This window comes from Panthera pardus, unplaced genomic scaffold (assembly GCF_024362965.1).
Source record: "Panthera pardus isolate Hobbes unplaced genomic scaffold, ASM2436296v1 HiC_scaffold_8, whole genome shotgun sequence".
Lineage (NCBI taxonomy): Eukaryota > Metazoa > Chordata > Mammalia > Carnivora > Felidae > Panthera > Panthera pardus.
The window spans coordinates 107893849-107906142 of NW_026527013.1; the positions used below are offsets into that span (position 1 = coordinate 107893849).

At 34.1% G+C, this 12294-nt stretch overlaps 1 protein-coding gene across 6 annotated transcripts in view; it reads right to left on the bottom strand.

Moving 5' to 3' along the window:
* AGMO (alkylglycerol monooxygenase) overlaps positions 1-12294 on the bottom strand; it is a 387401-nt gene that overhangs the window by 185317 nt on the left and 189790 nt on the right. For all 6 annotated transcript variants that reach the window (XM_053896924.1, XM_053896923.1, XM_053896922.1 and 3 more), the window contains one exon: positions 7778-7873. In XM_053896924.1, the coding sequence (XP_053752899.1) occupies positions 7778-7873 (96 nt within the window). The remainder of the gene's footprint in view (positions 1-7777; positions 7874-12294) is intronic.

The window sequence follows — 12294 nt, forward strand, 5'->3', positions numbered from 1 at the left end:
CAGGACAAGTTACTTAGCATGCTTAGTTTGAGGAAATAGTATTACTTATTCCATAGACTTGTTATAAACATTTAATGAAATAATATCTGTTAAAATGCTTGAAATACTTTTTGAAAAAGTGAGTGCTGGATAAGCATATGATATACCAAATGAAATAAATAAAAAAGTCAAACCAAAATTTTATCTCATCAAGTTTTTCCTTGGGACACATCAGACCAATGAAAAATATCAGTAACTGAGAATTCTTGACTTGGGATGACTATACCTGTTTATTCTTCTAAAATTCATTCATATAAAAAATATTTTTAAAGTTACTTTTCCTTCATCCAGAATATTGTATCTCATTGTCCCAGTCTTTAATTCTTTTTTGTCCTTGTTATTACATGGAAGATGAGGAATACAAATGGTACTCAATGAATGTCTGTAGGATATAATAATTGAAATATTTAAAAAGATACATTAAATTTGGCTAATTTCATGATTTTGCACGTTGATTAGTTTCTGAATTAGAAAAAAACCAGAAGATAACAAAAAACCTGAATAATACATTTCATCATCAGAAACTCAAACTCATAAAGATACATATTTTTCTACACTAATTTTTTGGCATTATTTCCTTAAATCTAAAATCCAACTGCATTAGTTTATATTAATAATTCATACTAACCAAAATATGGGCTGCATCAAAATTATGTTATAAAATGTGCATGAATAATCATGATGATGGCTAGGAATGATTAGTGAGTGACATACAATAAAATAGGTACCTAGAATGCACAAAAGATAACAACGTTAATAGTACTATAAACATCTAATTGATTTATTAGAACATGAATTATCTTTTTTTTTAACACTCACAATACTGTGCATTGTTATCTTAATTTTACATATGAGGGAACTGAGGCACAGGAAGGTAAAGTAAACTGTCCAAGGTCATAGTAATAGTAATGAGTGAAGTTAGGACTTGAACTAAGGGACTCTAACCCCTGAGGCCTCAAAAGGAAAGCACAGTTTACATTATGCAAATACTTACTTTTAATTTTTTTATATTTTTTTAGGTAAGCTCTATGCTCAACATGGGGCTTGAACTCACGAACCTGCGATCAAGAATCACATGTTCTATGGACTGAGCCAGCCAGGTACCCCTACATTTATTATGTTTTAAGAAAAGCACTTAGGATGAATAACTTTGTGTTATAATTTTCACGTTTAGGTTTTAATAATTATAGTGTGTAAAATATTCAATAATATCTTCCCAAGTGTCATCTTTATGCAAAATAAATAGTAATTTGTTAATGAAAAAGCTTTGTCGTCTAGTTAAATAATTCCAACACGTTTCCTGCCTACTCAGTGGGCAAAATAACAGCTACGGAAACTTGAGATAAACTAAGCATGTTTCTCTATAACCAGGACTTAAAATTCATGTTATAAATAGTATACATTTTATTCTTCCTCAGTGATTTACTAAAATGATAGGATAAAACAGATATACCGACTTAGAATAAAACTACATTTTACACAACACTGGCTCTTGGGTAGATTCCGTAAGATTTTGAAGAACAGATAAATACTGCTAGACTTCCATGAAAAATCATAATGTGGGATACAAAAGGGCAATAAATAAACCACTCTATTAGTTGTATAAAGAAGTCAGATCTTCTAAATCTCTCTCCTCATGCTGCTACCAGTTTTTTGCTGCTATAAAGTTCCATTTTCCTATTCTTCTCTGTATCTCCAGGCTTCTGCAAACTTCTGATTCCTATTGTCTCTTCAGTTATGTTGCTTCATAATTCCACTACATATCTCTTAAGCTTTCTAATTTTTCACATTGCATTCTTGGAGTTCTCCTATATTCTAATTTCTATTGATGCTTATTCTCATAATTGTGTCATTCATATATATATGTGTGAGGAAAAAAAATTCTGATTGGGACAGTTATATGAGTATAGTGTTGCCAATGAGAAGAACTTGTTTTCCTCATACCTTACCAACCAAATCTCTGATGGCAGCATTTGTGCTTAGTGAATATAGTTGGCTTAGTAGGATTCTAATACATAACTGCCCTAAGGCATGTTCTGACTGCAAGGAGAAGGGGGTGGGAATGGGAGATGCTGAAAGAGAAAGTACCAGTCTCAGCCAGCTAGGATCAGAAATCAAAATTTGAGACCACAAGAGTGACTGAAAACCCAAAGGTTTCTCTCCAATAAAGAAAGGACCTAGAGAGAGAGAAGCCACAATACTGGCACTCAAGTCTCCTGACTCTTGAATTAAGACTCTTGGCTGATTCTTATAATATTCATGCAAATATTCATGCATAGGAAGAGGCTCTAAGGAACTTGCTGAAAAGCCAGGAAGGTAAAAAGCTAGAAAATTGCTGACAATGATTTAGACTGCTGCCTCATGCTGGTAAGAGAAAATGTAGAAAGCAAATCCTACTAAGTTAATGTGGCTTTGAAAACACCTTGGGGGGGCGCCTGGGTGGCTCAGTCAGTTAAGCGTCCAACTTCGGCTCAGGTCATGATCTCGCAGTCTGTGAGTTCAGGCCCCGCGTCAGGCTCTGTGCTGATTGCTCAGAGCCTGGAGCCTGTTTCACATTCTGTGTCTCCCTCTCTCTCTGCCCCTCCCCTGTTCATGCTCTGTCTCTCTCAAAAATAAATAAACGTTAAAAAAAATTAAAAAAAAAAAAAAGAAAACACCTTGGGCATTTCATTGATTACACACACACACACACACACACACACACAAAGATAGTTCTTGCCCTAAGATTAAAGGCCACCAAGGATAAAGAATATGCCTCATAACTAAAGACCATACTAAAAGACCCATGTCCTATCAAGTGGAAATCAAAACCTCCAAAAACACAGGATAATTAGTTAATTTTATTTCCCTGCCTCCTACAATAAAAATAAGAAAAGGTCAGAGGAATATATCAGAATCGAACATCGCTACAACAAATGTGCCATGGAGATTGGCATGTAACAACAATAATAATATACTAGACATACAAAGAAGGCAGATGTGATCCATAACAAGAAAAATAACAGTCAATTGAAGTAGACTTGCACATGACTTGGATGTTGGAATTAGCAGATAAGAATTTTAAAATTATAATTATAATTAATACTTAAAGGAAAATACAGTCATAATGAATAACATAATTTCAGCAGAGAAAGAAAAACTATTTATAAACATAAATGGAAATTCTAAAACCTAAAGCATAATATCTGATGTGAGAAATCCACTGAATGGGCTTAAAAGTACATTAGAGGGAGCAGGTAAAAAGGTAATTAAACCTGAAGACAAATTAATAGAAATGAACCAATCTTAATAAGAAAGTGAAATTTTAAAAATTACAAAGCAGTACTGATATGAATCAATATCAAGTAATGTAATAAACATGTAGGTATTTTGAGTCCCAAGAGAGGAGAGAGAGAAAGGTATAGATATAATGTTTAAGGAAATAATAGCCATTTATTTTTTTCAAAATTTGACATAAAATATACTACCTGTGAACTCTAAAAGAGGCAAAAAAAAAAAAAAAGATACAGACTATATGACGTAAATAAAGGAAATAAAGAATAAAACTATCTACTCAAAAACTACATAATTGTCCATTAAAAAATCGTGGAGAATTTTTAAACAAATTGTTTTACAATTGTGCAAACAATACTTCCTATAAAGCTATAATACCCAATAATGTGAAGGATTGGTATAAGAGGAAACAAATCCATAGAAGAGAATAGAAGTCTAAAATTAAAGCTAACTATATATGGTCAATTTTCTTTTCTACAAAGGACTTAGGTAGTCCAATGGCTAAATGCAAGTATCTAAAGGGTGGTATATTAAGTGGGTATTTATAAAATAACATACCCCTACCAAATACCATATTCTTTTAGAAAAAAATTTTTAATGTTTATTTATTTTTGAGAGAGAGAGAGAGAGAGAGAGCATGAGTAGGGGAAGGGCAGAGAGAGAGGGACACACAGAATCCTAAGCTGTCAGCACAAAGCCTGACAAAGGGCTTAAACTCACAGACCAGGAGATCATGACCTAAGCTAAAGTCAGACACTTAACTGACTGAGTCACCCAGGCACCCCCCAAAATACCACATTGTAAAGTTTATTCAAGTATATGAAAGGTCCAAAAATAAAATTAAAACTCAAAAGATTCCAATAGAAACCTTAGGATAATTTCTTTGAAAGTTTATGATAATCAAAGACTTCTTAGAGAAAATACAAAAAGTAGACAAAAAAACACCTGAACTCACCATTAAAAAAAATAAATTAATCTTTTCAAATTAAAGCTTCAATATTTTTCAAAAGAATTCGTAAGAAAATGAAAAAGCATGCTACAAACTGAGGAAATACAATTGAAATACATGTATCTGACATTGCTTTATACCCAGAATTTATAAAGAATTCCAAGTCACTTAGGCAAACAACTCAAGAAAAAATAAAGGCCTGAGAGGTGGCTGGGTGGCTGAGTCAGTTAAGCATCTGACTCTAGATGTCAGCTAAGGTCATGATCACATGGTTCATGAGTTTGAGCCCCTCATAGGGTTCCATGCTGGCAGTGCGGAGCCTGCTTAGGATTCTCTCTCTCCCTCTCTCTGCCCCGCCCCAGCTCTTCCTCTCTCAAATAAATAAACTTAAAAGTAATAATAAAAATAAAGGCTTGAACAGGCATTTCATTAAAGCAAATTAATCAAAGTCCATCAAATACATGGAATGCCATACAACATCGTTGTTATTAGGGAAATAGTATCACAAAAAGAAAGTTCTCTGCCCACCTTAGAATGAGTAAAATTAATGCTTGTATTTCATTCTAATCCTTATCTCCTAGCCATCCCAAATATCTCTCCTCTAGGAAAAGAGTTGATTACTCATGTATACTTCAACAGACATTTTATGCATATGTGAACATATAAAACACATAGTTGTTTTCCCTTTTTTAATAAAAATAATATCCTTTGGTATGTGCCTCTGTTTTTTGGACATCTGTCCATATTAGTCCATAAAAAGATTGCTCATTTTATTTGTAACTGCATCATATTCCATTTAAGGGCTTCAGTTAAGCACGATAAAAATCCTTGAGTCGTATGGGTTCAAATATTTAATGCCAAAGAATTATTTCTCTTTTATATTTCTTTGCCCAAGGACCAACTGATGTGTACATGAACAATGATAATAAGTAAACATAATAAATAATGATAAGGTAATGGATAATGTTACTACTGCTATTATACTGTGTAGATCATCTAATATTCAAATATCATCTAAAACCTCAAAAAATTATAACATTCCACAGTTATTCACTTTAAAACATACATTAAATAATAAGTTTTTCTACTTGCCCTGAGTAAACTCAGAGGAAAAGAATATAACTGACTATGTACTTCGGACACTTTGGATGAAGGAACAATAAACAAAAATGTAGGCAAAAATTAAACAAGAGAGTACAGTTTGTAGCAGAAGGTTTTATAACTCTCAGAAAAGAGGAAGGGGATAAACAATATTATCTCTCCATCAGAGTAATCCAAAATTAAACAGAAAATTTCATCATAAACTCCTCATTTTGTTTTATGATCTTTTTATTCTCTCATATACAATATTTCAAAAGCATGTTGTCAGTCTTTTGTTTTGTTTTTTGTTGTTGTTGTTTTTTACTTTCTCTTATCCTAACCTAATTGCTTGAAGTGAATGAATCTGTCCTCACTTTTAAAAAATCAGTACCTTTTTAAGACCAAATCTCCCTCCGAGTGAAAACTGATTTTATGGATGTCCGTAGCAGTGAAACAACTGAATGAATCAAACCTCCATTCAGGAATGTTCAGGGCTTTTTGGCCACCAGTGTCACGTCAACTATGGCTTCTGTATTGCTTATGTGAATGGACTATTGTTTCTGTGTATTGAACTTCCAAAAACTAGGGCAAGCATTTAATTTTTTTAAGTTAAGTCTTCTCCCCACTCCAGTTCTCCATGTCACTTGCCCCTCTGTCCAGAAACAGCCACTGTTACAAATCTCTTGGCTCTACTTCCTGTATGATTCTGTTATTTAAATAAATGGTAGTATGCTGTCTATAATAATAAATGGAATTAAATGCACAGCTGTAAGAAATCTTATAAATGTTTTCACACCTAATAATATAATTTAAAATTTCAAGACCCAAACCTTAATTTCAGAAAGTGTGTTCTTGTTGTCTGTGCAGCTCAACTGTAGAAATTATTCATTGTATACTACTTTCAAAACTTTGAAGTATAACACAAGTGAAAAGTTGTAATGCATTGCTTTTGAGTTTAGAAATGAAGCCACCTGGAGGCTCTGAGTGTAAAAGAAATGTTTCACCAGTGGCTTTCCACCACTGCCTCTTTACATTCTGAGATGGAACTCAAGCTCATAGACCTCTCAGAGGAACACAGGAAAAGGCGGAAGTTACTTAGGCACCAGTGTTCTGTATTCACGAACTAATACCTGACCCAATACGTGGCTTGACCTGGAGCAGAGCTGCTATAAAAATGTAATTCTCCTTTAACCCCTCCATGTAAATCATCAGAAAGCTTTCCTTTACTGATTTAAACAAATTTGGTCTTTGACCTCTACAGTCAGAATTGGCCTCAACAACTCTTTCAGACAGTTGTAGTATTTGACTATTTGATGTATGTCAACTGCCATAAAATGCAATGCTATTTCACCACAGATCTTCAAATAATGTCACATATGTCCAAAGGCATAATAACAGTCTCTTTACTCCAAGTAAATCAGTAGCATGAATACTGCAGATTAATGAAATAATGTACTTTGTGTATCAAGCTTTGGTATCTAATGCAGCTGTTATTTGCTGTATTGTTCAACCATCTGCAACACCTGTCAATGTGTTTCCTATGGAACTTCAAAACACACCCAACAAATACCAAATGCTTGAAAAGGTTCTCATGTACATAAGCAAAAATTTTTCTAGGTCTCTGATTTCTGGTATTTGACAACCAGCAGAGTACAATAGCTCATAAAACAATCAGTTGCTTAATGATCTATCTGCAAAAATTCAAATCTGACAATTTGAGATACCACAGACAATCCAAGAAATTATATATGCTACTTTTCTGGGGGGAGAAAAAGCTAAACGTACTAAACATTCTCTAAATAAATCCTAAACTCTAAAATAAAGCAGGATTTCCAATCAAAAGAGTTTTCATAATTTCTTTAAGAGTTAAACTTTTTTCAGAGCCCCTACTAACTGATATGTATGTGTGTAAGTATAAATATGTAAATAAAAATGTATCAATATTATATATTTTAAATAGTTAAATATTTTTATTATTATATAATAAATCATATTATAAAATAAATATTTTAAATAACAGTTACATTCAATAGATAAATTACATATATGCATATATTTATAAATATATAAAAATTATATATATATAAATTTATATATTTAAGTTGAAATGAATTTCAACATCTTTGGGTAAACAATGTTTAATAAACTGTAATACAGGAAGATACTGTATTGAATATAGTATTAGAATGTTTTGGTACTTAATAGTTCAAAAATTGTTTTATTTAATTGAGACCAACTGGCCTCATTGCTTCTTATAAACTTTGCAATATATATTCAATATAAAAGGAATAAAAATGAACAGATGTTTCTCCTTAAAGAAGGCAGACAAAGATTTTTCTTACACAATAAATCAGCTGCTAGTGGATTTCCAGGACATTGCTTCAGGCTAACTATTTAGGTATAGAACTTTAAAAACAAAAAAGAAAAAAAAGTCACCTCTGTGTGGATCCAAAATTGGTAGAGAAGATTGAATTGAAGATGAACAGCATATACTGAAGGCGGTATGAAGAGGGCCAAGGGAGAGTAGAATATCTGAAAAATTAAAAATTTAAAAATTTGCACATCTTATTTCTCAACATGAAATATACTTTTACTAATGATTGAATGTTATGAGTATAAACTTCATGAATACATCTTATTCTTTAGCAAATATGCCTTATTCTATATATTTTATTGCCACATTTGACTTTGCAACATTAATTTTCCACAAGGTGATAAAGTTACAGACAGGTAGAAGCTAAGTTCACCAGACTTTTAGTCCGTATTTAATACTAATTAAAATAGCATACATGGTGTGTTATTTCCTTAATCTTGAAAAGGTTGGATGTGTTTCCTGGGAGTAAAGAGGTTTTTCTTATACACAGAGATACTCACTTTAGTTGGAAAAAAAAAAGTATCCTGTGCCTTTATGCATTGATGGCTCCCAAACTGTATTATGGCCCAGCATGCTGAGTAATGAAATGAAATTCTATTTTGAAAAGGTAACTTCATATAAGAAGTTTTCTCTTTCAAATATGGTTTTATGTAGTTGATTGAGAGCACGATATGTCCTAAATTTTTTTAAGTGACTAAGGAAGAAGCTATGATATGATGCCATAGTGGAAATAAATTTTAAAGGTCCTTATTTCCTAACAGACGGAAATGCCTTTGCCTTAGGAAAACAACTTATGCTTAAACCGCAGAACTGGTTAGAATCAACTAATAGGCACAGTCTGCTGTGTTCTGCTAATGACTTTGATCTCCAAGAGTGATTTCATGTTGTAAAAAAAAAAAAACATTTAATTAAATGACATGCTAAACAAACAAATAAGAATAAAAAGAATCGTACTTTCACTTTACATTCCGGATTTTCTCGAGTTAATATTTCCAGACAACTAGCTATTTTTAAAACATTTCTTCTGATTATTACAATTTTATTTCTGTTAAAGCTTTTGTTCTCAATTAGGCCAATATCATTTCAACTGTGTTTAGTTTGATTGTGAATTTAAAACTGGACATTTACAAAAACCATTCCCAGTTTTGTTTTGAACCTTAAGTCATGAAAAATCTCAACTGTCATCACAACCAGGATCATTTTTATTATTTATAAATGTATTATTAAAGATGGATTGGATTGGTGAGCAACAAAAGAATATTGGGCTCTTTTTTAAGACATCCAATTTAAGTCTTGGATCTACCGCAGAATCTCTCCGTGATGTTCACATAGTTCTTAAACCTCTTTATACTTTAATTTTCTCATTCAAATGGTGAAGGAGAAAACCATTTGAAACTTAGCCATCCTTTTGGTTTCAAAAGATTTATGATAGTCTTTTTTGACTTATTAAAAATATATTCAAATAGATCTCTTACAGTAGGTTAATAAAAAATTTTTGAAACACATATATAATGCATGATTTAAGTATTCTTTTTTTTTAAAATAATGTTTATTTACTTTTGAGAGAGAGTGAGAGAGATAGAGGTGTGAGTGGGGGAGGGGCAGAGAGAGGGACACACAGAATCCCAAGCAGGCTCCAGACTCAGCTGTCAGCACAGAGCCGGCCCGCCCCAGGTGCCAAACTCACAGACTGCGAGATCATGACCTGAGCTGAAGTCAGATGCTTAACCGACTGAGCCAACCAAGCGCCCCTATGATTTACGTATTTTAGGTTAAAGACTATTTTGGAATCTTGGAGTTGTGAACAAAAATGTAAAACAACTTAGGTTGGATGTTTAATAAATAGTTTTATTCAGAAAGAGAGTGCATACCAGGTGAATATTTAGAGTCATTATAATTCCCCACAGTGTGAATAAATAGTCCTTTGAGATAACAGCTGCTGTGGAAAAAGGGATTCTAGGATCAAATAAGTTGTGAAGTGCTGAGTTAAACAAGTTAAATTTGTTTACCACAGGACTTCTCGGAGCCTTTACCATGTTAATGTGAATCACAAGTGTGTTAGCTCATTAAATACTTCTCTTATTTATTTATTGAGAGAGAGAGGAGAGAGAGAGAGAGGGAGAGGAAAGAGGAGAGAGAGAGGAAAAAGGAGAGAGAGAGGAAAGAGGAGAGAGAGAGGAAAGAGGAGAGAGAGAGAGAGGAAAGAGGAGAGAGAGAGAGAGAGGAAAGAGGAGAGAAAGGTGGAGAGAGACAGAGAATCCCAATCAGGCTTCACACTGTCAGCACAGAGCACAATGGAGGCTCCATGTCAAGAAATGTGAGATCACGACCTAAGCTGAAATCAAGAGTGGGACGCTTAACCACTGACTGAGACACCCAGGTTGCCCCATTGAATGCTTTCTTAAGGAATTTCCCACAGGATTAGATTTCCTAAAAACACATTTGATGAACCAAGGTCTCAAATCTTACAAATCAGTATATATAATTATCAGAAAACTGGAAAAATGAGTTCAGCATGAATTCCAAAAAAGGAAACTTCTAATAAGAAATATAAATACATTAGGGCACCTGGGTGGCTAAGTTGGTTGAGCATGCGTGACTTTGGCTCAGGTCATGATCTCACAGTGTATGGGTTCAAGCCTCACTTCAGGCAGGCTCTGTGCTGACAGCTCAGAGCCTGAAGCTTGTTTTGGATTCTGCCCCTCCTCTGCCCCTCCCCTGCTCACTCTCTCTCTCTCTCTCTCAAAAATAAACAAACATTAACAACCAAAAGAAAGAAAGAAAGAAAGAAAGAAAGAAAGAAAGAAAGAAAGAAAGAAAGAGAGAAAGAAAGAAAGAAAGAAAAGAAAAGAAAAGAAAAAAGAAAGAGAGAGAGAGGAAGGAAGGAAGGAAGGAAGGAAGGAAAATACAGGACAGGGAGTAAGTCTCATGAACCACATGAAAGTTAATTTCGTTCTAATTTCTAAAATGAAAGCAGCCTAGCAAATGTCCGGGTCTGAAATCCCTCCCTCATCTTCTGTACCTCACATCTTCACATTCCCAAATCCTCTGTAGTTTTTAAAACCAACTTAAGTGTCAGTTCCATCGTAAAGCCTGAAATGATACTAATTTAGGAGAAGAAATTTCTCCTTCCTCAAAGTTAAACTCTCAGTACCTGGGTCAGGGAACATTATACCATTTACCAAAGAAATCCATTTCTGCCATGCGCTCACCATGTCACTCTGATTCCAAGTCTCGTTAGCTTTAAATTTGATTGTCTCCCCTGGGTTATTTTATTACATTTTAGTGGAAGTCATATACAACAGGTTATTAAAGGAGAAAAATAATCCATACTTATGTGTGTGTGGAAAGAATGAGGATAGTCCTACAGTTGACCTTTGGTTACTGGATGGAAAATGAGTGGGTTTTATTCTGCTCATCACGTGAACAGAGCAGCCTGGGATTGTGTGAAGGGTACCATGAAGTAGGACACTAAGGGGAACTGTAAGTATCTCTGCCTTGCTGAAAGTGTTGCAGAGTGTGTCCAGAGACTGGATTGGACAATGGGGTTCACTGACAGATCTAAGGGAGTCTGTGAACCCCTTTAATATCACTACAACAAAACATGAGCTTGTGTGCATGGGGGCAAATGTAATTTTCTGAAGAAACAATCTATGGCTTTCTTCAGAGAGTCTCTGGTCAATCTCTCTCACCATCACAGCCAAATGAAAGTAAAAACAAATGATAATTAGATGTTAGTCAAAACCAGGAGGCGAGGCTTTTAATTCCATTCCAAGGAGACTAGACTTATCCTAGATCGTGAGAGAGCAGTTACATTTTTTTTAAGCTTGTGAGAAATATAAAAATAATTTTGAAATCTAGTTCACTGGCCCAATGGAAAGTCACCCACATTTAACCACAACAGTAGCCATGGGGATTAAAGGGCATACAAGAAATCTAAGGCTTTGGTAACTATTTAAACATAGATGAGAGGGACAAAGGAGTATCAGAAGACCTCCAGATGTGTGGCTTGTGTGTGATAACTGCTCACCAAGACAGCAGACAGGAGGAAAAAGAGGTTTATAAAGTTCAACTTAGGGAATGCTGTGTTGGAGTCTTTGAGATATATCCCAAGGAAGCTACTGAGTAAGCAAATATGTTCTGCAAATATCAACTGAATTGAAAAATGACACTGGATTGGACAGTGGAGAAGTAGGCTTGAAATCCAGACCTCAATAAGTTTAAAAATGATTCAAAGGAGTAGATGAAATAGAGGTAGGGATTATTTACTTCTCTTTTTCAGAAAACAAAGAAGGAGAGAGGTGGGGATATTCTTTCAGTAGAACATGGATGAGCGAGAAGATTTTATTTATTTTTTTAGTGTGAGAGATATGAATATATTTTTGGTATACTCAGAAGGAGTCAGTTAAGAGGAAGAGGGACACATGCCAAAAGTAGCTGGTCAGACAAAGTCCAGGACAGGAACTCAGACAGGAGCGATGTCACCAATCTGAGAATAAGACCTGTTCAAAACAGGTGAACATTTTCTATAAACCTAGAGACAAGAAAGTGTGTGCACTTGTGAATTCACAAATCTTAA